This window comes from Chlamydomonas reinhardtii, chromosome 10, assembly GCF_000002595.2.
Source record: "Chlamydomonas reinhardtii strain CC-503 cw92 mt+ chromosome 10, whole genome shotgun sequence".
Taxonomy (NCBI): Eukaryota; Viridiplantae; Chlorophyta; class Chlorophyceae; order Chlamydomonadales; family Chlamydomonadaceae; genus Chlamydomonas; species Chlamydomonas reinhardtii.
Genome location: NC_057013.1, coordinates 262,501 through 284,558, shown reverse-complemented (window position 1 = coordinate 284,558; position 22,058 = coordinate 262,501). Strand labels below are relative to the sequence as shown.

General features: G+C 60.2%; 7 protein-coding genes across 8 annotated transcripts in view; 3 read left to right on the top strand and 4 right to left on the bottom strand.

Annotated features, from left to right (window-relative positions):
* Positions 1 to 122: 122 nt before the first annotated feature.
* Positions 123 to 3,331, top strand: CHLRE_10g419800v5 (uncharacterized protein). Its single transcript, XM_001702564.2, has 7 exons — positions 123 to 358; positions 431 to 605; positions 877 to 1,021; positions 1,333 to 1,428; positions 1,716 to 1,815; positions 2,030 to 2,115; positions 2,257 to 3,331. The coding sequence occupies exons 1-7, from the start codon at positions 301 to 303 to the stop codon at positions 2,338 to 2,340; spliced, it is 744 nt and encodes a 247-aa protein (XP_001702616.1). The 5' UTR covers positions 123 to 300; the 3' UTR covers positions 2,341 to 3,331.
* A 60-nt stretch (positions 3,332 to 3,391) lies between these two features.
* On the bottom strand, positions 3,392 to 6,115 carry CHLRE_10g419750v5 (uncharacterized protein). The gene is made up of 4 exons (XM_001702734.2): positions 5,285 to 6,115; positions 4,853 to 4,954; positions 4,468 to 4,530; positions 3,392 to 4,252 (listed from the first exon to the last, which is right to left on the bottom strand). The coding sequence occupies exons 1-4, from the start codon at positions 5,948 to 5,950 to the stop codon at positions 3,965 to 3,967; spliced, it is 1,119 nt and encodes a 372-aa protein (XP_001702786.2). The 5' UTR covers positions 5,951 to 6,115; the 3' UTR covers positions 3,392 to 3,964.
* A 386-nt stretch (positions 6,116 to 6,501) lies between these two features.
* CHLRE_10g419700v5 (uncharacterized protein) lies at positions 6,502 to 9,765 on the bottom strand. The gene is made up of 8 exons (XM_043066443.1): positions 9,554 to 9,765; positions 9,147 to 9,227; positions 8,900 to 8,971; positions 8,496 to 8,649; positions 7,987 to 8,259; positions 7,715 to 7,806; positions 7,422 to 7,550; positions 6,502 to 7,238 (listed from the first exon to the last, which is right to left on the bottom strand). Exons 1-8 carry the CDS (start codon positions 9,680 to 9,682, stop codon positions 6,996 to 6,998), a joined length of 1,173 nt encoding a protein of 390 aa, XP_042919840.1. The 5' UTR covers positions 9,683 to 9,765; the 3' UTR covers positions 6,502 to 6,995.
* A 47-nt stretch (positions 9,766 to 9,812) lies between these two features.
* CHLRE_10g419650v5 (uncharacterized protein) lies at positions 9,813 to 11,585 on the bottom strand. Its single transcript, XM_043066442.1, has 3 exons — positions 11,093 to 11,585; positions 10,654 to 10,779; positions 9,813 to 10,480 (listed from the first exon to the last, which is right to left on the bottom strand). The coding sequence occupies exons 1-3, from the start codon at positions 11,342 to 11,344 to the stop codon at positions 10,358 to 10,360; spliced, it is 501 nt and encodes a 166-aa protein (XP_042919839.1). The 5' UTR covers positions 11,345 to 11,585; the 3' UTR covers positions 9,813 to 10,357.
* A 100-nt stretch (positions 11,586 to 11,685) lies between these two features.
* CHLRE_10g419600v5 (uncharacterized protein) lies at positions 11,686 to 15,301 on the top strand. Its single transcript, XM_001702565.3, has 4 exons — positions 11,686 to 12,102; positions 12,300 to 12,494; positions 12,747 to 12,815; positions 13,061 to 15,301. The coding sequence occupies exons 1-4, from the start codon at positions 11,905 to 11,907 to the stop codon at positions 13,148 to 13,150; spliced, it is 552 nt and encodes a 183-aa protein (XP_001702617.1). The 5' UTR covers positions 11,686 to 11,904; the 3' UTR covers positions 13,151 to 15,301.
* A 2,804-nt stretch (positions 15,302 to 18,105) lies between these two features.
* On the top strand, positions 18,106 to 21,217 carry CHLRE_10g419550v5 (uncharacterized protein). 2 transcript variants are annotated; one of them, XM_001702566.2, is made up of 7 exons: positions 18,106 to 18,270; positions 18,397 to 18,658; positions 19,010 to 19,143; positions 19,292 to 19,527; positions 19,813 to 20,007; positions 20,221 to 20,298; positions 20,544 to 21,217. In XM_001702566.2, exons 2-7 carry the CDS (start codon positions 18,534 to 18,536, stop codon positions 20,631 to 20,633), a joined length of 858 nt encoding a protein of 285 aa, XP_001702618.1. In that variant the 5' UTR covers positions 18,106 to 18,270; positions 18,397 to 18,533; the 3' UTR covers positions 20,634 to 21,217. The 2 variants fall into 2 exon arrangements, with proteins under 2 accessions (XP_001702618.1, XP_042919838.1); XM_043066441.1 differs by lacking the exon at positions 18,397 to 18,658.
* Positions 21,218 to 21,273: 56 nt separating this feature from the next.
* The window catches only part of CHLRE_10g419500v5 (uncharacterized protein), a 5,112-nt gene continuing 4,327 nt past the window's right edge, over positions 21,274 to 22,058 (bottom strand). The window contains exon 7 of the mRNA XM_001702737.2: positions 21,274 to 22,058. This exon is cut by the window's right edge and continues 549 nt beyond it. The gene's annotated coding sequence lies outside the window, so the exon portion shown is untranslated.

The following is a 22,058-nucleotide window of genomic DNA, read 5'->3' as shown; positions in this document are numbered from 1 at the left end:
TTTCAGAACGGGACACTGGGCAAGGTCAGCGGCACTGGTCCATGGTCTGCCTCATCCGGTTGAATTCGTCGGCGTCGACTGAACGCGACCGTGGCAACTTCCTAACACATGCAAAGCTCCCCGCTATAGATTATTATCCTTCACATACTTCAAAGCTTGTTGAGCAGTGAGCCCGACGCAAGCATCACTTGCAGGCCTGTCACCAAACTGTGTCCCAGTAGGACAGCCGATAACACATCGATACTGCACGCATCAACTATACACAGCGAGAGACGTACTGTGCGCAAGAGTGCTGTGAAGATGAGCGGATTCTTTTCGCGCCACTCCAATGTGTATATCTATGTGCCAAACCTGATAGGTAAGCTGCGTCATATGGTGTCACACAGATTTGAATGTGAGCTAAATGTATCGCGCGGACTCGGCTGTGCAGGGTATGCTCGGGTAGCTGCCGCGCTCTACGCGTTCGCGGTTGCATTCACCAGTCCTTTCCAATGCGTGGCTGCGTACTTCCTGAGCTTTGTTTGCGATGAGCTGGACGGGAGATTCGCGCGAATGTTCAACCAGACCTCCACGTTTGGCGCGGTGCTGGACATGGTCACAGACAGGTGCGGGTTTAGCCGGCCCCGCCGCGCCCGGAGACTTTGCTGGTCGGAGCCCCAAGCACGCCCACGTGCTGTATCATCCCTGTTGATAACTGTCATGGACGTGTGTTGGCACGGTGTCGTATCGGCGCCGGCCACAGAGACACGCTCATGCGTGCGTGCATGCATAGGGGTCTTTGCCAGGTCTCAGTAGGCCGTTGCACAACCGCGTGGGACCGAAAGACACAGTGAGCCATTGCCGTCGGCATTCGCCACTGCCCCCGTCTGCCCGCAGGCTTGCCACCACGGGCCTACTGCTGCTGTTGTGCATGGTGTACCCTGCCATGCACGTGGTGTGCGTCAGCCTCATCTTCCTGGACATCTTCAGCCACTGGTTCCAGATGTACTCCACCTTGGCAGCCGGGTCAGCCACGCACAAGGTGCGCTGGCGGGGGTGATGGGGCGGTGGCAGCTAGCTATGTTGCGGGTCGTGGTGGAGGGAGGGGTTCATGGACAGCCTGAGAGCCGAGGTACAGGCGCAGCATTCCCTCAAGCTTTACGCGGACTTATGTAGTGTATGAATAAGGGCGTATAAGTGCTCGTTGCAGCAATTTTTGTTGTGCATTGCAAACAGACATTGTCCAAGGTGTGCGCGCGCAGGAAACAGGCAACCGCTGCGGCTGTTGGCCGACGGTCTTGCTGCTGGCATGGGTGCTGACATGTGTGACATGGCGCACAATGCTTCCTGCAGGACGTGAAGAGCAAGAGCTGGCTGGTGCGGACGTACTACAGCAACCGGCTGTTCATGGGGTACTGCTGCGTGTCCTGTGAGGTGCTATACCTGGTGGTGAGTGGTGGGCGGAGGAGGCAGGGGAGGGGGACGGCCGCTGGGGGCGCAGAGGCCGCAGAATTACATTCATGACTGTTTACTGGTCACGCAAGGGATGTGACTTAGGTGGAGCGAGTGAAAGGGTCAATCGGGTGTTGGTTATGTCATGACTGGGCTGGATGCAGGGGGCCAGGCTGGAGGCTATTCCAAGCCGGGGAAGTAGTGCGGGAGAGGTATGCCGTGAGTGTGGTTAGGTCGCGATCGCTTGGCGTGGTGCTCTACTGCATATCGTGCTGACATTGCAGATCTACGCTTCAAAATGGCCGGAGCTGATGGGGATCGTCGTCCCACTCCCAGCCGGCGTGACACTCACGCTGCCTTCGCAGGTCACGGCTGTGGCCCCAGGTAGGCACGACCTCTCACAAAGGCGTCCGAGCCAAAAGCATAGGAAAAGAGGGGTCGACACCGTTCGTGTGAATGTGCGCAACGAAAGGAGAGCGTCTGCAATGGGAAGTCGCAAGTCAAGTTCTCCTCGATGGCCAGCTCAATGCCGTTGCACTGACGGCTGGGTCGTTCACGTGCTGACATGCACATATCCCTGCTGCGACGTGTCTCACAGCGCTGGCTAGCTTCACGGCGGCGTCGGGGCTGCCGCTAATGACCCTGTTTGGGCTGATGTCGCTTCCCGGATTCTTCACAAAACAGGTCAGCAACTCTGTGCTGCATGTGTGCGTTGCCGTTTGTTATGCACGTTCCCATGGGGCTAGTTGCCGCCGTGATGCAAATCCCGTACGCCGAACTTACCAGTTACGCTACAATCCCGTGTGCTCGTGAATTCGCTTGCAGATCTGCAACTGGGTGCAGCTGCAAAACGCCTCCGACTCGCTCATTGCGCTGGACCAGCGCAAGGAACAGGGCAAAGCCCGGTGACGGCCCAGTGTCTGATACGCGTTCTATGGGACGAATTTAGCGGGAGACCAAGGCTTGTGTGGGGGAACGCGACAGCAATGGGGCTTCATGGCAGACTGATGGCTTTGCGTATGCATGTCTGTGGCCTGGTGCGGTGATGTATAGGAGTAGGAGGGTGATGAAATGACCGGTGGCTGATGGGCTGTACAGAAGTAAGCTGATGGTGCGTATTTGACCATGCTTCCACTGTTTATCTGTTGAGTATCATTGGGAAGGCGCGCGTTTGGGCGTCGCGCGCAGGGCTCAGGCATTCTTCGAAGGCACGCGATCAGATGCGCCGCTAGCGAACCGCATTTGAATGATGAGCTCTGAAGATTTTGCTTGTCCGAGTCGCGCAAGGATGTAGGATAGCAGTTAGAAGTCGTGACATTTCAGTTTGGGGAACGGATCGTACCCAGCCAAGCAACTCTGGGCTCAGCTGGCGACACTGCCCTGCCGCCCTAGCCTCCTTTCATGTATGGTACGGAGGGATCCCGAGTATGTCGTTACCGCCCAGCAGCTGGGCACGCGATGTGATCCAGAGCTACTATTTTGGGCTCGCCTTGGTGCAGGGAGGGCAGCGGGTATGGGGCGGTGCATGGTGTATGGGTTTCGGACTTGCGGGCAACGTCAACTCTCCAGGAGATTCACAGGCGCAGGCACAATCGTACGCTGATGTAGAGAACTATCCCCGAAGATTCGGACGGACTCTCTCGTCCGGGCTTGCAAATACGGGGAAAAGCTTTTGCATCTTCGGGGAGCGGCAAGAAATGCCCCCTTCTGCAAGCCCTTCGGCGAGAAAGATTGGGCATTTCAGGGTTGCATTCTCGCCGCGTGGGGCTGCATACGGTAGGTCTCCAAATCTCGCCGACTTCCCCTTCCCGGGGGTGTTTGGGGGCAGCGAAGCCCCTGCCCCAAAACGCTAAAAACTAGGCATTTGGGGCCGCTGGATGCCGTGGGCTAGGAAATGTTTCGGGCCCCTCTCGCCAGCGGCGGCGGCCTGCCCCTGGACGATGCAAGCCCTGCCTTCGTGTACTGCTTAGTGCTTATAGTCCGTGACAGTTGCCAAGCGCTAAATACACGCGGTGGCATTCCACCAGTGCTCCTGGAACGTCAGGAGCAGCACACGCACCATCACATCGCTCGCTCGCGGTAAACCAGACACCACATGCTCCCTCCGACAGCTCTCCCTGGCCCCTGGGGTTTCCTTGGGTGCAATCACCGTCACCGCGCCTGTACCCTCCATGGCAACATGCCTAGCTCTGCATTCATAACCATGCAGCAGGTCTCTCGTGAAACCAATGCAATCTACGCAGCAACCTTGCAGCACGACATCCGTCTCGTTCCAGCCTCCTCAGAACTGGTAAGTGCCTGCTGATAATCTCAAGCTACCATGCGTTCACACGCCTTCTGAACGCCACCGGAGGCATATTCGCACACAGGGCGACACCGCAGCTCTCATTCAAGGACCCGCACCTCCACTTTACCGAAGTTCCCAAAGGTGGCGCAGTCACGAACCAGTCCCACTCTACTCAAAACTCGCGCCGCACTCGTGTCAAAAGTCTTATTGCGTCCGATGGCTGGCCTTGGCCAGCCCAGCACCATGTTATCGGTACATGCCCATGCCTGGCCCGCCGCCGTACGGCCCAGGTGGCCCGCCGTACATCCCGCCCATGTGCCCGCCTGGCCCCATGTCCCCGCCGCCCATGCCCATGTGGCCGCCCGGCCCCATGTCCTGGCCGCCGCCCATCTGGTCCATGTGGCCGCCGCCCGGGCCCATGTCCGACCCGGCCGCGGGCGCCCGCTCCGGAAGCGGCTGTCCCTTGGCGATGGCCACTGCCTCTCGCGCCAGGGTCTCCAGGTCCACACACTTTTTGTGCAGGATCTCAATGCCCTGCACAGGGAAGTCCAGCAGATGCACGCCCAATGTCAGCCTAAGGTGGTGCCCTTGAGTGAAAACGCTGCAACAGTACAACCTCAAGCCCAGGGCGTAATGACCTGACCCCATCCACTTCATAGCCTTGCCAATCCCCTGGGCACATTTTCGATGCTTGTCAAATCTCAATCCTGTGCATTTGTCCCTTCGCCGCCCATCGCAGCCACACCCACCTGGCGCACAATGCTCTTGACCTCCAGCACGCCCGTGCCCTCCACGCGGAAGATGAAGTGGTCCTGCAGTTAGTAAGCAGATGTGTTGCGGTCAACTGTTCGTGTTCATGCGCACAACCACTCAGAGCAGGCCGCCTACAGGCACAGGTAACCTGCAACTGCGCCTGAAGCAGCACAGAGACGCAGCCTGTTGCTGTTGCCGCAAGCCGCCGTGACCATCGCTCCACAGCATACGCAAGGCGCACGACGCCTAACCGCACAACCTACGTGCCCCGCTGGCACGAAGCCGCCCTCCAACAGCGAGAGCTGTGCCTCCTGACAACCAAGCGACTTTCTGCCATGCCCAGAAACCCTGCCCCGCCCCGGCTCCGGTCGCCTTACGCACCTGCACCTGCCGGATGGTGACCAGGTCCGGCCGCCCCAGCTCGCGCGCCTTGACAACGCACTCCTCATCGTACATGTACGACTCCTCGTTCTCCACCTCAATCTGCAGCAGTACCGCGCAACACGGAAAGTGAGGATGCCCGCGAGTGCTGACGCCCTTGCAACACCCACACAGGCCGCGCATAGTGATGGGCGGGCTGGCCCCAAGCCAGATGGCAACAGTTCGTGATGCCTTGAATGTCCGGTGAAGCGAACTTTCAGGCTAGCGCAGGAGGAACGACTCGCCGCACTCTGTCCTACAAACACGTGCCCCTGAAACACCGGACTGCCCACACACTACTCCCTTGGGCCCCCGCACACGCCTCCTGGGCCCCCCGCACACGCCTCATAGGCCTCGGCAGTTTCCTGCCCCTCTCCAGAAGCAGGTACGCACCATGCGCGTGATGGGGTTGAACTTGAAGGTTTTGGACGGGTCACTGTGCACAAAAGCCTGCTTCTCGTCGTCCGTCATATCCGCCATTGCCGACGCGCTGAGCGTGATTTGCGCCTTGTACTGGAAAACCGCCGTGGCGACGGGAATGAACTTTGCATGGTCCTTCCCGATGCCTTTGCGCGCACGCGCGACCAGCTTTAGGTGCTGCCCTCGCCGCAATTTGCAGATGACAATTGGCTTCTCAGTCGCGCTGTGGTAATTGACCGGCACCACGCCTGCGTCCGGCTCTAACGGCACCAGGTCATTGCTGGTCACGTCCATGACGCCCTCCTGCTCGCACATCACGTCCAGCGAGAACGCTGTCTCAATGATGTCGTTGTCGCCGCTCCACTCGAACGGCCGCTTCCAGTACACCGCGTTCCTAGACACCAGGGGAATCAACCCAAGGCGATGGGCAAGGAACTCGTCGTTTAGGACGGTGGTGTTGTTCTCCATTTCCACAAGATCGATAGCGATTGTAGGCACCTCCGCAACCATGGCTCTTCGGAGCGCATTTGCTGAGCTAGGGTCCGTGTTCTTAAGCTCGAAGACCATATAGTCGGGCTCGAGCGTGCGCACGCTTATGGTCGGCTTGCGCGAGTTGTCGCGCGTGCGTGCGTACGCCATTGTACCTATTATCTACCTACAATCGTGCTACCTTATTGTGTTACAGATTCATCATTGCTACGGTCCGAAGCGCAAGGAGCCGAAAATTGGCGGGCAGACTGATAACTGTGGCTCTGTCAGATATAAATCTTCAAGTGTATGTACCCAGCGGCAGAGCGTGAGGGTTAGAAAGATGCCCTGGCTGCCATGCCTGCACTGCGAGTCCAGCTGACCATGCCGCCATGCGACCATGCCGACTCAGGCTTAGCTCTTTGGGACTAGGGGAGCACGGGAGGTCAGGAGGGCGAGCAGTCGACAGCAGCCCCTGGGCTTGTGGATGCGCTGGGCAACCTGCCTGGCCATCTTCGTTGCTGGCAGGGCAGGACGCGAAAGGCGAAACTGGTAGGCGGCGGGTCCTTTGACGACACGCTGGCGCAGCCGTGGCACTCGCCGCGGCCCACCAGGGTGGCCCCGCTGGAGTGCCCCACAGAGGTGCCCCCCAGGTTCTCCATACCGTGCTGTGATAGCATAGGGGAAGACCGTGATCATTGACGAGCAGGTGAAGAAGCAGTAGGGATGTGCCCTTACATACGACCGGTACAGCACCTATGTTGGCCTGTTGCCCTGCCAGCAAGTCAGCAATGTCTCGGTACAGTAACACCAGCGTTATACCAGCCGCGCCATCTTGCCTTGACGTTGCAAATTGAATGTTGGGGTCTGGGAATAAACAGCACACTACGGGACTACGCCAACCTGGTCCTTACCCTCTCCCATTGCACCTACGCATTAGTTCCGCAACGCACATCGATAACCTACAGGACTACGCTTTCCTGCCCCTTGCCATGTTCCATCACGAGCAACGCACATCGATAACCTACAGGGGTGCCCTGATAACCTACATTGGCCTGCCTTGTCACTTCCCTCAATGCCCGCACAGGTTGCCGTGCTTTCTAGCAGCTTCCATCATCCCATACCTACGGCAGGGCGCTTGGCACTGGTCCTAAGGTACCGTATTCCCTTGTCAAACACCCCTTCCTTTGGCCCTTCTTGTAACCTAGGCGTGCGGCTAAACCAGATCCTCCAACCCCTCGTCATCCTCTTCACTACCCATGCCCTGCTGGTGTTGCTGCTGCGTGCGCTGCTTCTGCAGCTTATGCACCGTCACCGCCACTGGCCGCGGCAGCAGCCGCCATGCCCAGGGCGGCAAGCAGGAGGCGAAGGCGCGGGCAGTGGCCGCCAGCGCCTCGGTGCCGCCCGCCAGGCAGGACACGCCCAGCAAGATGAACAGCCAGGAGGTCAGGCGCACCAGCTGCGGAGGTATCAGGGCTCGAATCAGAACCGGCATAACAGCAAGGCCAGTTGGACACGAGAAGCTACAGCCCCAGCTGCACGCCTTATGACAGTATGCCCCTCGTGTGAGCAGCAGCGCATATTGCAGGCATGGCGTCGGCCAACTGACAGGCACCTGTCCTGGCCCCCAGCACCTGCTCACCTTCATACCATGCCCGCTGGGCAGCTTTTCGTCCAGCGCCAACATGCCCGCCGCCACGCCCGTAATCATGGACGACGTGGCGGCGGCCACGCACACAATCACCGTGTTGCCGGCCTTGAGACCCCTCGTCTGCATAGGTAGCACAGTGGGCACAGACATTGCGCATTGCCGACCAGTCCATGACCGTACCCTGTTTTCAGTTCCCCAGGAGCGGAGCGCCAGCCGGGCAGCCGCCCACCCAGGCAACCCACGCACACGGCTGCTGCACGCGTGACACTGCCCTCCCGCCCCACCTGCAGCAGGAAGCCGCTGCTGGTGAGCGCTACACTGGCCGCCAGACCCAGCGGTACCCAAACCATCGATAGCTTGGCCGCTAGGATGAAGCCTGGCAGGTGTGGAGGGGTGGGAACAGACATGGCACGTGTCACCCAAGCAGGACGTCACACGGTCAGCAGCCAGGCCCTATAGGTTACGGCAGTCTCGGCACATGCCGCACATCCCACTGCCATACCAGTATGCTCTTCTTGCCGCCGCTGACGCCCACAGCCCCAACTTGCAAACGCACCAGTTCGACACGCCGCAGCCGAGAAGCCAAAGCATGCTCCCGCCTCGAGACCGCATAACACTGCGTCCGCCGCGGCCGCCGCAGCAGCAGCGGCAGCCGCCGCACTGCTGCCGGGGGGCGCCTGATGTAGGTGCGAGTTCGCTGACGACACTCTCGGCGGTGGCTTACCGCCGTTAACACCTACCGCCGGCTGGTGGTGATGGTGGTGGTGCGCCGCCCCGCTATGGCCACTGCCAAGTCCAGTGTGAGTGTGCCGCCACCAGCATTCCAGACCTGTTAGCGGCAGGTAAGGTGCGGCCAAGTGGCCGACAGCTTATGAGCGACCATTCAGAGAGCTACATGGACCTTAGCGAATGGCATGTGACTGCATATCGTACAGATGGACAGGCCGGACCCGAGCCGCAGGCGTTGCGCGACGCTGTCTCAAACCCTAACACCACTGCCTGTTCCCTGAGCCCCCGACCCAACACACCGCCCCCACCCACGCGCACGCCCACGCCCACGCCCACCTAGAAGCGCCACCAGCCCGCTGAAGGCCCCCAGCACCCGCCATGCGCTGATATCGGGGTGGTCCATGTGGCTGGGCTCAGCGCTGGCGCCCAGACCCAGCACGCCCACGAACGCCACACACGCCGCCAGCCATTCATGCCACTGCAGCCGTTCCTGTATATGGTGTTAGTATATGGAGTTGGGCGAGAGGTGTGCATGTGCATTATACATAGAGGATTAGGTTGGGGCAAGCGCGCATCGTGGCGCGTACCGTGGAGCATCAAAGGGGAACTCAGTGGCACTGCGTCATAATCTGCTTCACTTGTGGTCTGCTACTCCTTCCAAGCCACGGGTGTTTCCATGCTCGCCTCCAGCCGAAAACACGGTTTCCACCAGCGGAGGTTTGCACCTGTCTAGCACTTGCCTTTAGATAGAAGTGCGAGAAGATGAGCAGAATCACGAGGCCCACCGCCGACACCGGCTGCACTATGGACACCTGCAAATATAAAGCCAGATCGGTTACGTCATCGCATGCAGATGCGTCCCTTCAACCCGCACGCCGCACATGCAACCAACCGTGTGCACACCCAATAGCAACGCCCGTCCCCCGGCCCGCGCCGCCCCGGCGTGGTGCTGGCGGGCCCCCACTGGCCCTCACTCGTGACACTCACCGGGGCGTTGGCGAACGCGACTATCATGAGCAGCGCCCCGCCCAGGTCCACCAGCATGCCGGTCACCCATAGCGCCGACCTCTGCACACGGTCAAGGCAAGGCAGCAAGCACTCAGCAACGGCCGTTGCTGGACATCGCACTCCGCAGTACCGTCCCCCTTCGGTGATATCCTGGTGTAATGAACCAACGAGAGAGCCCTGCCAGTCCTTCCACGTCGTGTTCAAGGCACAAGTCGCCCAGGCGCGAGGGTGCAGGCGGGGAGACAGGGCACCGTCGTCGCCCTGCACGCTCGTGCCTCGTGGGGTCGGCCAGCTACTAGCGCGAACTGGTGGCCACATAACTCCCCAACACGTCTTGACCTGCGCTCTCTCTCGCCATCACGATAGCCTCAGTGCAGACCGCGTACCAGGTATAGCAGAAGCGTCTGTCGATTTAGCACCAGCCGGGGCAAGGTCCTGGTTGCCTGCTTTTGAAGCACCTTCCCGATATTATTTCCAGCTGCCGCCAATACAGTGACTACAATGGCGAACCACATTCTGAACGTTCGCCTACTGCGAGACCTTGCCTTGCCAGCGCCTTGCGCGTTGGCTATATGTGAGCTACACTGCTTTTAGCTACAGCTTCAGGTTAACGGAGCGGCGGTCGGAGTTGTTTTGCTGACTCCATTTCTCATAATTCGTTTCAGCAGCTAAGCTTCAGAGTGAATCCAGATGCGGGGTATTGTATGTTATGTGCAACGTTCACCAGTTTACAAGTCAGAGTCTTCGGATGCAGTCGGACTCCCCCTGGACCGGGTCGATTGTGCCACTCGTGCGGCACTCTAGCACTCCGCAATCCACAACGCCACTTCCCGCCACAGTGCCATCTAAAGGGACCAGTGCGCCTACAACGCCGCTGTTGGGCTTAGTTCAGTGTATGCTCAGAAGCCAATCAAATTCTCGAAACTCTCACACGCTCCTCCACAACTACCACACGCGGCCACACATCTGCCGCATTTCTCTCCAAAACGTTTCCAGCGGCGGCCATTGCCTGTGATGTTGAACCACTGATCGACGAAGAATAAACAACCACACATTCAAAACAAATTCACTCGTGCACCCTTGCCTCTCATGAAAGCCGCTCACAGGGCCTTAAGATACAAGTGCGCCAGTTGCTGCGACGCCCACTCACTGACCAACAAGTTGTTCCTGTTGCTGCACCGCCGCTATCACTACTTCCGGCTCTCCGGTGCCTGCTCCGGGTGCTCCTTGGCCCAGGTGCTGCAGTAGGTGCTGAACTGCCGGGGCACCAGCACCAGGCCCAGGTACCACAGCAGCGCCACTGGGATACTTGCCTGCACGCCAGAGTCGGACCAAGATTAGTTTAAGCATAACTGCATATGCAATGAAGTCCACAGCCGTGATCAAGCGGAGCAAGTCTGCCTTCCAAATCACGGCCAGCGTAAGCCAAGCCCACACACACCGTCCCTTGCCACTCTTCCCTTCCCCGCCACCAACCCAAGCCCACCATCAACGTGGTCTTGATGCCGGGCTCCTCCATCATGTTAGCGGCCACGATAAAGGCAATGCCGGCGGGCACCAGGAACGCGCGCTGCTGCCACCAGGGCCAAGACCGCGAGTAGTGCCAGTAGTTCTGCAGCATGAACAGGTTGTACGCGTGTGCTCAGCCGTGCTGGAGGCGGACGCAGCTACCAGGGCATTCATTTCATGTCTGTGATGGTGGACTGATGTTCGTTATACCGTCGCGGCAGGAGGCGCGCGAGGGGGAAACACCAGTACTACGCCGTGGAGGACGTGGGTCGCCTTAGGGGACAGCAGCGCCATTGCCTATGTCCCGTGTGTAAGAACCTACGGCAGCTACTCCTCTTTCACTAAGAAAATGCCTTGTATCGGCGCAAGCCCTGTGCGCAAGCCCCCATTCCCGGAGCATCCACTCCGGCGCGCACCGTGTCGAAGGGGCAGGCTCCACCCTGCGCTTTAGACGGCTGCTGGGTAGCCACTTGGTCCACGCTCTCAAACGCTTGCTGGCTGGACGACGTTGTGCCCTCGGCCGCGGCGTTCAGAGGTACAAGCCGTGAAGTCCGCTGGGCAGCGCAGCGCCGCGCCAAAACGGGTGCTGTGAGGTCCATGGAGCGCCGGCAGTCCATACTGGCCCTCCGCGCTGGACTTGCGGCGGTGCTGAGCGAGGCCATGGCCATCTTCTTCCCTTCACTTCCGCGCTACAACGCCACGCAGCCGCTGCGTTGCTTACGGCAAGTAATCTGCCCTTGTAAAGAAGGCTGGGCACCTTCTAGGAGCACTGAAACGTGAAGGAAAAAGCGACGCGAGAGCGAGTGGTGCCCGCAACCAGTGGTCCCGCCTGGGTCTGCAGTTCTGTCGCGTCTAGTAATATGCAGGTTGAGCTATGTGTCTGAGTACGAAAGGCTGCAAGTCTTTCGCGGGAAGGAGGGTGCCTGCATCGGTTGGTGCGATGATAAACAGGCGTGGACAAAAACTATTCAGGCAGCGCTCCGTCAACATGTCTCGCGGTTTCGTATTGCACCACGTTGCCACACACTAAAATTACGGAGGTGTTGCGTTTTAGTTGTCGATTGCCGAGACCTCCGCTGCTCTTTCTTTAGCCCCTGCTGTTTTTAGGGGCCCCTTCAACTAAAGGAGGCAGAGGAAGGCGATTTCAAACCAAAAAAGACCGTGCAGGTGTCGCCGCCCGACCACGTTCCCCCAGCGGGGCCTATCTACCCTGGTACCTACCCCAGCGATGGCGTTCAAGGAGCAGTACGCCATCTTTGCGGTGCCCAAGGGCCAGCTGCAGGGGCAGCTCCAGGCGGAGATCGTGCATTTGGGCATGAAGTGCCACGCGCCCACCTTTGCGCCGCACACCACCGTGCTGGCAGCCATCGAGCGGCCACGAGAGGAGGTGCTGGCCGTCGCGGCCGAGATGTGCAAGCACGTCAAGGTAGGTGGATGAGGTTAGTGACTGATGCAGTACAAGTTATGCTGGTGCATCGGGCTGCTGTGACGGCGTGCAGCGCTCAAGTCGGGTTTTGAGCACGGATTCACGGCAGGGGGCCTGTCCTGCAATACGGTAGTGTGCGACTTCGGACCGGAATGCACCTATGCGCTCAGAACCTTATGAACTTCCACCTGGCGCAGAAGTACCGCATTAACTTCACGGAAGTCGCTTGCGGCTCCATCTACTACCAGTGCGTGTACCTGTTGGTGGACAAGACGGAGGGAGTGCTGGCGGCGGGTGCGGCGGCGCGGAAGGCATTCGGCATCACCACAGGCCCCTACATGCCGCACCTGTCCCTGCTGTATTCAGACATCCCCCAGGAGGAGCGTGCCAAGGTGGGCGCAGCGTGCAGGCTTGCGTGAGTGGTGCGTTTCAAGATGCGCCGTTTACGGTACTTGGATTCATGGGCACCAGCAGAGTTGCGCGGCTGTCAATTGTCACCGGCTCACCGCAGCAAGAGCATGCCGTACCGTAGTATAACAACAGACGACCCTCGCACCGGTTTGCGCCGCCGCTACCACACGTGTCGTACCCAGCCAGCAAGCCACTCCTGGCCACGTCTTGTGCTTGCTCATGTGCCCCTGCAGATTGTGGAGCACGAGAAGGAGCGGCTCTACGACAACCCCGCCACCCGGCTGCTGGAGACCGGCTTCGATGTGAGTGGCCGGGGGAAGGGGGGCGGGTGTGGGTGCCACCTGGTCTGTGAGGGACAGGGCGTAGCAAGGCAGCGCCACTGCTCTTTGGCGCGACTTGGCGAGCGCGGGCAAGCGCTGGCTAGGCAGGCGGTTGGGCCTGGGCTGCCCTGACCCTGTCAAGTGTCGGCATATTTACTCGCTCCTCTCGGGCATTGGTTGATGTTGGATTGGGATTGACGTGCCCCCTCCTGACACCTGTGCCGCAGGTGGACAGCCTAGCTGTGTGGTACGTGCCCGAGGAGGACAAGTCGCTGGCGGGGTGGTGCCAGCTGGCGGAGTTCCCGCTGGCGGACTGAGCGCGCTGGACAACTGAACATTGAGCGCTGAGCACTGATCATGCATGGCGCTGGTGCAGAGTCACAGGATGGGGCCACGAAGGTAAGGAGGTAGCATGCACTGGGTTTGGATGGGGTAAACTAATTCATGCAAGGGGTGTGGGACCGCCGCAGTTGATTGTGGAGGTAGGAGCAGGATGGCTGCGGCTGCAGTTTGTGGGCTGGTGTTTCGGGTACACGCGACGCCAACTCTGCCACGAACATGCGCGATGATGGAGATGCTGCTTGGTAGAGCGCGGCCTGCGGCCCTGCGCCGCGGTGGGGGCGGCGGCGATGGTGGTGGTGGAGGGCCTGGCCCCACCACCAGCAGCAGCAGCAGCAGCAGCGGCGGCAGCAGCAGGAGCAGCAGCAGCACAGGGCCTGGCGGCAGCGGCCCTGGGCCCAGCAGTTGCGGCGTGGGTGTACGTAGCGGAGGGGGCGAGCAACGCCACGTGGAGGAGGTAGGTGAGCGCGGCGCCGCCCAAGAAGCGGCGCCGGCGCGCAGGTTGAGGCCGGCCGGTGTCTAGTTCGGGTCTTTGCTGGCGAAAATAGCACCACACAGTATGTGGTAGGCCGCAGCAGTGAGGAATGTTGTGGCTAGAGGATGTCCTGCTGTTTGGTTGATTGCTGGCTGTGCTTGACAGCGGGACGTGGCTGGACGCATGGCGGGCCGTGCCTGTACGAACCGACCCGGCTATGTCCGGGAGATGAGGCAGACGCCTGCGGCCTCAGACTAGAGACGTGGCGTGGGCTCAGCCCACTTTTGCCATGCGAGGGGAACCACATATCTTGTCTGTACATAGCGTGAGCAAGACGGCGTTACTTGCGAAGTGGCTTTTGTTTGTTGCCGTTTCCTGTGCAAGTTAGCACGCGGCAAATGCGGCATGGTGTCAGGTGTCTGGTTTGCGGTGTTAGCTGGCGAGCATAGCGTGGCACGGTGCATGTGTGGTGCTGTATGGTTTGTTGCCTGCTCTGCTTGTGCTTGACAGCGGGACGCGGCTGGGCACATGGCGGGCGGTGGCTGTGCAAGCTCGACCTCGGCTATGTCCGGGATTTCAAACCTTCGACCTCAGACATTGCACAAACGTGGCGTGGGCGCAGCCCACTTTTCCCTTGCAAGGGAGAGTCACCTTTCTTGTCTACAATAATGCTACTACTATACGGTGCTTGCAAGGCGCCAGCCATCCGACAGCAGCGACGCAGTTACGGGTGTTACGCCCTGTTACGCCCTTGGCCCAGCGTCGTCCCAGCTTACAGCTTGATGTAAACGGCATACTATGGCCCAAGTCAGGGCTTGCGCAGGAACGCGTGCGCGTTGTGCCTCGGTGTGAGCTGACGACTAGAAGCTCTGCCGCGGGAAACGCAGCTGACGAGTGCGTTGAGCCCACGTATGTTAGAAGGTAATTGTGTTTTCCCCCTGCGCTCCGCGCGCGCGTACCCTTTCCCCTTCCCCCTCTTTTTCCCACTACCCTTATATCCAAATTTTGCCAGCAACCTACGCCCATTCGGGCAGGGGTGCATTCGGGCCTTGCTGAAGGAGCGCGTCTGGAAGTACTCCGGTAGACGGTAGTCCGGTTCCGCTGGGTGCACCACTGGATCCGCTTAGATGCTGGAAGTATAGTAGGGCGCGAGCAGGGGGAGGCAGCAGCCTGTCCTGGGCGGCTTCAGGCGCACCGTGTGTTTGCGCCTCGCGGCATCCACGCGCGCCGGTGTTTACCTGGGCACGATAAGCTAAGCTAGAAGTACCCAATCTGTAATGCTTACATGTAACTAATCGTCCACGAGAAGTCCACGAGAAGTCCACGAATTGCATGTCGCGGCGTAGGGCACGGCAGCGGGAGCAGGCGGGAGGAACGGACGGAGGGATGCAGAGTATGTCGCTACCGCCCAGCAGCTGGGCACGCGATGTGATCCGGAGCTACTAATTTGGGCTCGCCTGGGTGCAGGGGGGGCAGTAGGATGTCGCCCCAGGGGGCAGGGGGGGCAGTAGGATATCGCCCCAGGGGGCAGGGACGGCAGTAGGATGTCGCCCCGGGGGGCAGGGGCGGCAGTAGGATGTCGCCCCGGGGGGCAGGGACGGCAGTAGGATGTCGCCCGGATGGACTAAGGATTGCGCCCGCACGCACTTAAGATGGCACCCAGACGCATTAGGGATGCCACTCGTGGGGGTCACTGCACACCTGCGGTCAAGTCCGCAGAGGTCCATGGGCAGGACCGATCAATCGCGTCGCTGCACCTTTCTAAGTTCTGAAACTTGCAACGAGTACATTTAGTGCAATGTTATACGTTTAAGCTATAAGCCCGTTGCGCACAGCCCGAGTCTGCATGTTGCCTCAATCCGTCACTGAAACACTCGAAATTCCTCCCGCTGTGAGCTGCGTAGCATTTTTCGATGAACAAACACATCTTTCAACTCCTCGGCACTCGTTAGGTCGAAGTCTCGCGCCCATCATCCCGGAGGTTCACAGATTCCCAAGTGCACACTCGCTAATAACACACCCCGACTAGCCCTTAATTCATTAGCAACACTAGCAGCCAGAGCATGCAGCGCGGTGGGCAGCCAGCAGGCTCCAGCAAGTCCGCTGATGCCGCCACAGCTGCTGCGGCCGCGGCAGCGACAGCTGCTTCCGCGCGCCCCTCGCGCCTCGCCTGGGCCAGCTGACAAACCCTTCTGTAGCTGTTTGGCCTGACTCGCTTGGCATGCTGCCGCAGCCTAGCTTTCTGCTTCGTTACGCGGCCCATAGCCCACAGGCGGCACACCGCCAGACGTCAGAAGTCCTATTCCTTTCACGCGCGCATACGCACACATACGTTGGTTATCACTGCTAAAGTCTACCATACATTCGGCGTGTCCGGGCCATACGGTTTGCGGGGGGCGGTCGGGAGGTGTTGGATCCAGCCGATTCCCGCCAAAGCTGCCGCTGACCCAGGGACCCTGCGCCCTCGCACACGCTTCCCCGTCGTCTCCGTTCCTGGGTTCGCCATGCAAGACAAGTGTTTATTACACTATAGAAGACATCTACCTACTCCTCGTGTGTTTTCTTTGGCTCTTTCTTAACTTTTATCAACTTGGCCACAAACGCACAGACTCGGGCTGCTGCCAGCATTTATACCTTAACATATTGTACTTTAAGTCACTGCATTCGCGGTTTGGTCTGGGTCGAGTTCCGGTCGCGTCGCTCCCCATAGGATGCCGACCCCCACTTGACGCCAGTCGGCCTCGTCCATTTGGTCAGGCCAAGCAATTCTAATGTTTACTTGAGTCACAGGAATAGTTTCAAGTCAGAATTGCTGGCGATTGGGCCCGGCCGCGATTAGGTATGTGGGGGAGGGGGGTTGTCTGCAACCATCGGCCATACTGGGCCACGGTAACGCCTCGAAACACGGGCTCGCAGATCGGCGCTGGGTGACGCGCATTCCCTAATCAGGGGCCTCCTCCTGCCCCGGCGCATCAGCGCCAACTGGCTCGCAGACCGGCTTCTATAAAGCAGGATAGCTCTCGCGGGGAAACCATCAGAACCCGCCGCACCAGCGTCCTCACCCGTAGAGCAGCGACCTAGGAAGGCCGAGATGGCGCTCGTTCGGGGATGTTCGGCACAAGTATGTTCAGTGCCTACACAGGTAACGGAGCCGAACCGTTCCTGATGGGTTTCGATCTTGCGACCTTGATGTGACTCCGGCACCCAACTCCGGCATCGTGGCGCAAGACCACCCGCGTACAAAGCCCACGGGCGATTAGCCCGGGGTTCTGCGGACTTGACCTGCGGATCGTGCGTGGCGGGCGAATGGTTCATGCGGACCGTTTGCGTGGCCACCACTCCGTCTTTCGATCACTTGATCATCTTCTACAACCACGAAGCCGAGTCCGAAGCCTAGATAGTCCCGTAAGTCCCGGTTGAGCCCGTTCAGGCCCGTTTCACCATGTACTGGCTGGACTCCAACATAGTTACAAGCCTTCAGCTAAACGGATACATTAGCCGTTCCTATAAAGCTTTTTGTGTCACCCTGGCGGTGTGGAGGTGTTTTCGCGTGAAGGAGCCATTGGCTCCTGGCCCTGCCCTAGCCCAACCCCGTCGCCCGGGAACGATCGCGCAAACTGCATGCTATGTATAGTCTGTTTCAATACGCATGCAAGCCATTTCTGGCCATTTGTCCCAGCAGAAGTAGGTCCTCCAAATGGCTTCAGCCTTCAGGCCTTTGCAGCCCCAGCCCTGTCTAGGTCCATAGCTTGGGCGATGAACTTAATACGAATGGGCGGCTCTGTGTCCGTAGCCGGGTCAGTTTGGCATGCACGACGCCACATGGTCCTAACCCCACAGAACCCCACGCCCCCCAAAACGAGTCTACACCCGCCGGGCCACCCGTGCGTGCGTGATCCAATGATCCCGTGATGGGTTCCACGTATGATGTCATGAGACAACAACGAGTGACAGTTCTTATCGGGGATCGGTTGGGCGGTGCGGGCAGGTTGTGGGCACAAGAATGGTTCAATAAATCAGCAGTACTTTGACAGTATGCGGGTGTTAACTACTGCAATCGACCAGACGTTGTGGGATTGAAGGATTCAAGTACGCCGCCCGGCCAGGATGTGGCTGCCACCCGGCCAGGATGTGGATGTCGCCCCGGCAGGATGTGGATGTCGCCCCGCCAGGATGCGGATGTCGCCCGGCCGGGATTGCGACCCTGCCCCCACGGCAGCTATAACCTATGGCAGCCGGACCGCCGAGGGATAGCTCGCGGCTCAGGATGTGTGCCCAGGCCCCTGTCGCTGGATTTGTTCCGCGAGCCTGGTCTGCATCCCTCTGGAACGGATGCCAAGGAACCCTTAACGGATGCAGCCCATGCAGCGGGCCAGGGGCAGTGGCAAGGCGCACGCGCGCGTACTCATCATGTGCACATGATAATTTGCCTTGTTATTTTCACACATTTCATTATCTCAAGTGTCTTGGAGCAGATACCTCTCTGGTTGGGTACTTTTTCGCGGCACATTCTTGGTGAACCTTCGCTCGTGTTCCGCTGGCGCACTTATCTCCAGCTCGCTGTTTAGCGCCAAGTGCAAGCCCGGTTCTTCAGGGTTTAGTGCGTGCGCGAGCAGTCGGCAGGTAAGCGTTTTGCCAGGGCCATCTGGGGTGCGCGTCGTCCCAGCAGGTTGGGCCTTTGGAGCTTGGCAATAGGTCCGTTCTCATGAGTCCGGTCCTCGCCCGTGCCATGCGCTCATCGCCCTGCAGCTGCCACCACCTCCGTCACCACCACCTCCCGTAGTATGCGTGTCCGACGCCCCACCCCGCCACCTGAAGAACTCGTCCCATCCCAATCGCCTCCCTCGGCGCCACCCCCGTCTTCCCCACCTCCGGCTCCTCGCACAATGCCGTCTCCAGCGCGTTCTAGCGCCTGCGTGCTGCTGCTGTGCGGGCTCGCGCTGCTTGGGTGCGGCCTGTACGCGTTCAGCGCCGGCAGCAGTAGCAGCTCCTCCCAGCGAGGGCTTAGCCTGTGAGTCAGGCATAGACCGCGCATGTCTAAGATCGTAAGCCTCACACATCTATGTGGGAGCTGCAAGCAAGCAGGTGGCAGCATGGTCCGGAGATACGTGCAGAACATCCAGCCGGGCCCAGCAGTTGGGCCCGGCGCAGGAGCACACACACGCACGCACACACACACACACACACACACACACACACACACACACACACACACACACACGCACACACACACACACACACACACACACACACACACACACACACACAATGCACCTGCCCGCCATGGGACGTCCCCGTACGAAGCACCATGCATACGTGCCTGATCCGTGATGTGATCTGCTGCCTTTGACCTTGGGGACAGTTTCCGGAGACCTCAGGCTCTTGTGACATCCGTAGCAGACGGAGCTGCTAAGGCAGGCGCGCGGTCTGACCAGCACCGTCTGCGGGGACACCAGGGCACCTCGCTAGCACATCCCTTGCGTGTGTGCGCGTCGGGTGAGCATGCTGCGAGTCGGCATGACTGCATAGTACCGCCCACCTTGCCGACTCGCTGGCCTTCGGCTGTGCAGCAGCCCTAGGCACCGCCCCGTGTGCTATTGCCTGCCTGCCTGAAGTGCACAGACCCACACTCATAACCGCGCAGGCAGCATGTCGACTCCCGAGGATGGCGGCGCTCCGGCCCTACGCGACCAGTATTCGCTGTGGGCCCAGCCCAAGGGGCGGCTGGGCGAGCAGCTCAAGGCGGAGATCGCGCACCTGGCGGCGCGGCACGGCGCGCCCGTCTTCCCGCCGCACACCACTGTGCTGGGCGACATCGAGCGGCCGGGCGGACGGCAGGAGGTGCTGGCGGTAGCGGCGGAGCTGGCAAAGAAGGTCAAGGTGAGGGGGCGGTCGTGGAGTGGGGGTGGGGCGGGGATGGGTGGGAGAGGGTAGGGATTGGGTTGTGTGGGGTGGGGTGGGTGATGATGAGCGCAGCAGCAAGGCTACCAGACCAAGCACGAATGCGACTATGGGCCTGGCAAAGGACTGTAAGGCTGTGCAGCGGATGCAGGTCGGGGGCATCGGCGTGCAGACACGCCACAGGTTCGGGCTGGGAAGTGTCTGCTGACTTCCGCAACACTCCTAAGGACCCTTCATGTGCCCTACCCTGCCCGACACCCACAGAAGTACCGCATTAACTTCACGGACGTGACTCGGGGCTCCATCTACTACCAGTGCGTGTACCTGAGCGTGGCCAAGGACGAGGGAGCCATGGCCGCTGCCGCCACCGCCCGCGAGGTGTTCGGCATCACCACAGGCCCCTACATGCCGCACCTGTCCCTGCTGTACTCAGACATCCCCCAGGAGGAGCGTGCCAAGGTGGGGATGGGCGCTTTGTCAATGCCAGGCCCGAATCAACTAAAGCCCAGAACTCAAAGCCAGCCTACGAAGCGTGGTGGGGGTCCGCGCAGTAGTTGGTGACACGGTGGCGTCCCACCTTCCAATGGATGCGCACGAGGCTGCCGGCTTGCCTCCCGAGTCTTGACCCGCCAGGCCTCGTAACCCCTCCGCCCCTTCCCCCCTTGCCCTCAGGCTGTGGAGTACGAGACCGCGCGGCTGTACGGCGAGTCGTCCGGCTACGACACCCTGCTGGTGGAGAACGGGTACCAGGTGAGTGGGGGTGAGTTTTACGACATGCCGGTTAGACACAGCGCTTGAGTGCAGGCCTGGAGATGATGCGGCTCCTCGCAACGGCCTCTGGCCGCACCAGACACCCGACAGGGTCCTGTGCGCCTGTCGCAGCGGCGTGTGTGCCTTCTGCCCCTCTGCTCCAGCTCCTGCCTTGCTCCACGTCCTGCCCTGCCCTGCCCTGCCCTGCACTGCACTGCCCTGCCCTGCACTGCCCCAACGCCCAGGTGGACAGCTTGGCGGTATGGTACACGCCGGTTGCGGACAAGAGTCTGCAGTCCTGGTGCCTGGTGGGGGAGTTCGAGCTGACTGGTTGATTGGCGGGAGGGGATGGGGGAGAGGCCGACAGACAGCGACGGGCAGGATTGGGGTTCACATAGGGCTCGGCTTACATTCAAAGGCGGCCTCTTGCCGCACATGTTATACTTGGTTTGAAGGCGTTACGGTCGCTACCTGTGGCTATCGGAGGTTATCGGAGGGGGGGGAGGAGGCACGCCGTCACGCCCGGTCACGCCCACACGGCGACTGAACAGCAGGCAGTAGGAGTAGCGGTGCCGGTGGCGCTCCCACCTTCCTCCCGTCCGTGGCCGATTTGCACGCCGTACTTGACACAGCATTCTGTGCCCTGTATCTTGTGCCTCTGTGCCTCTGTGTGTGTGTGGGGAGGGGTATGTGCCCAACGAAATAGGTCCCAGTAGTCAAAGATTCGTCGCCCACCCCAGGAATGCAGTGCGAGGGGGGGCTATGACAGCTTTAGGGTGGAACACCAGCGCCGGCGTCAGCAGGGAATCGGTGGACGCAGATGAGGTGCATAGTAGTGGCTATCGTCGGTGTTCGCGGAATCGCGGTGGTGGCATGAGTGAATTTGGCAGAAACAACAGCCGTGTAATGCAACAGCGTCAAATCCCCATTCCCGGACCATCCGCAGGACCCTGACTCATTGCAGTGCAGCTGACGCATCCCCCAGGGTTACACCTCCACAGCTCAGAATCCAATTTGTGCGCCTATTTGTGCAACTTGCGCTTTCGAGTCCAGCCCAAAGAGCCTATCTCATTCCCGCCCCACCTTTGCTGGGTGATGGCCGTACCGTGATCGTCCCCCCGGGCCGTGACACTTGACATGGGCGCGTGGCCGTGCACGGCGTACAGCCGTACAGGTCAGGGCTGCTGGTAGGGGATTGTGTGGCGGCTGGTGTGTACACATCTCATGCCCCTGTACAGCGCCTCCTCTCCAGCTGGAGTCGCCAGGCGTCCGCCAGCCGAGCATGCTGCCAGCCACACAACAACATGCAACATACCGGTATTCCTTTCATGCCACGGCAGTACTACCGCGCGCGCAATGCCTTGACGTCGCATTTGACTACGCTAACCTGCCCCTGCCCCTGTTCCATCCATCCTTCTAAGTCACGACAAGAAACGCCATGTCTCCCGTCTGAGGCCGCAAGCATCTAATTCGTCTCCCGGGCAGAGCGGGGGTCGATTTGTGTAGGCACCGCCCCCCAGCCGCGTCCCGCTGTCAAGCACATGCAGAGCAGGCAACAAACCACGGCATCAAACCCAACAGCAACAATTTTTACCACACACCGTGCCACGCTATGCTCGCCAGCATAGGCCGCCAACCAGACACCGGAAGGTCTCAAACTGCGCGCTGGCGCCGAGCAGGCTTCACCACATACTGATACATTACACTCGCGGTTTGCGCAATGCAAGTTTGATGCGGACAGGGGTGCTTCGCGGCCTTCG

What these genes read in the sequence shown, in the direction of transcription:
- CHLRE_10g419800v5 (XM_001702564.2), top strand. Translation starts at nt 301, where the DNA reads ATGAGCGGATTCTTTTCGCGCCACTCCAATGTGTATATCTATGTGCCA. An exon ending in CCGGGTCAGCCACGCACAAG is followed by an intron (nt 1,022 to 1,332) that starts GTGCGCTGGCGG and finishes TGCTTCCTGCAG; the next exon opens with GACGTGAAGAGCAAGAGCTG. An exon ending in GGTCACGGCTGTGGCCCCAG is followed by an intron (nt 1,816 to 2,029) that starts GTAGGCACGACC and finishes CGTGTCTCACAG; the next exon opens with CGCTGGCTAGCTTCACGGCG.
- CHLRE_10g419750v5 (XM_001702734.2), bottom strand. Translation starts at nt 5,950, where the DNA reads ATGGCGTACGCACGCACGCGCGACAACTCGCGCAAGCCGACCATAAGC. An exon ending in TCACCATCCGGCAGGTGCAG is followed by an intron (nt 4,531 to 4,852) that starts GTGCGTAAGGCG and finishes TACTAACTGCAG; the next exon opens with GACCACTTCATCTTCCGCGT. An exon ending in TCAAGAGCATTGTGCGCCAG is followed by an intron (nt 4,253 to 4,467) that starts GTGGGTGTGGCT and finishes TTCCCTGTGCAG; the next exon opens with GGCATTGAGATCCTGCACAA.
- CHLRE_10g419700v5 (XM_043066443.1), bottom strand. Translation starts at nt 9,682, where the DNA reads ATGTGGTTCGCCATTGTAGTCACTGTATTGGCGGCAGCTGGAAATAAT. An exon ending in TCGCGTTCGCCAACGCCCCG is followed by an intron (nt 8,972 to 9,146) that starts GTGAGTGTCACG and finishes TTATATTTGCAG; the next exon opens with GTGTCCATAGTGCAGCCGGT. An exon ending in CGGGCTGGTGGCGCTTCTAG is followed by an intron (nt 8,260 to 8,495) that starts GTGGGCGTGGGC and finishes TGCCGCTAACAG; the next exon opens with GTCTGGAATGCTGGTGGCGG.
- CHLRE_10g419650v5 (XM_043066442.1), bottom strand. Translation starts at nt 11,344, where the DNA reads ATGGCCATGGCCTCGCTCAGCACCGCCGCAAGTCCAGCGCGGAGGGCC. An exon ending in GAGCCTGCCCCTTCGACACG is followed by an intron (nt 10,780 to 11,092) that starts GTGCGCGCCGGA and finishes TTCATGCTGCAG; the next exon opens with AACTACTGGCACTACTCGCG. An exon ending in GCATCAAGACCACGTTGATG is followed by an intron (nt 10,481 to 10,653) that starts GTGGGCTTGGGT and finishes TCTGGCGTGCAG; the next exon opens with GCAAGTATCCCAGTGGCGCT.
- CHLRE_10g419600v5 (XM_001702565.3), top strand. Translation starts at nt 11,905, where the DNA reads ATGGCGTTCAAGGAGCAGTACGCCATCTTTGCGGTGCCCAAGGGCCAG. An exon ending in CCCAGGAGGAGCGTGCCAAG is followed by an intron (nt 12,495 to 12,746) that starts GTGGGCGCAGCG and finishes GTGCCCCTGCAG; the next exon opens with ATTGTGGAGCACGAGAAGGA. An exon ending in TGCTGGAGACCGGCTTCGAT is followed by an intron (nt 12,816 to 13,060) that starts GTGAGTGGCCGG and finishes CCTGTGCCGCAG; the next exon opens with GTGGACAGCCTAGCTGTGTG.
- CHLRE_10g419550v5 (XM_001702566.2), top strand. Translation starts at nt 18,534, where the DNA reads ATGCCGTCTCCAGCGCGTTCTAGCGCCTGCGTGCTGCTGCTGTGCGGG. An exon ending in CTTGCGTGTGTGCGCGTCGG is followed by an intron (nt 19,144 to 19,291) that starts GTGAGCATGCTG and finishes ATAACCGCGCAG; the next exon opens with GCAGCATGTCGACTCCCGAG. An exon ending in AGCTGGCAAAGAAGGTCAAG is followed by an intron (nt 19,528 to 19,812) that starts GTGAGGGGGCGG and finishes CGACACCCACAG; the next exon opens with AAGTACCGCATTAACTTCAC.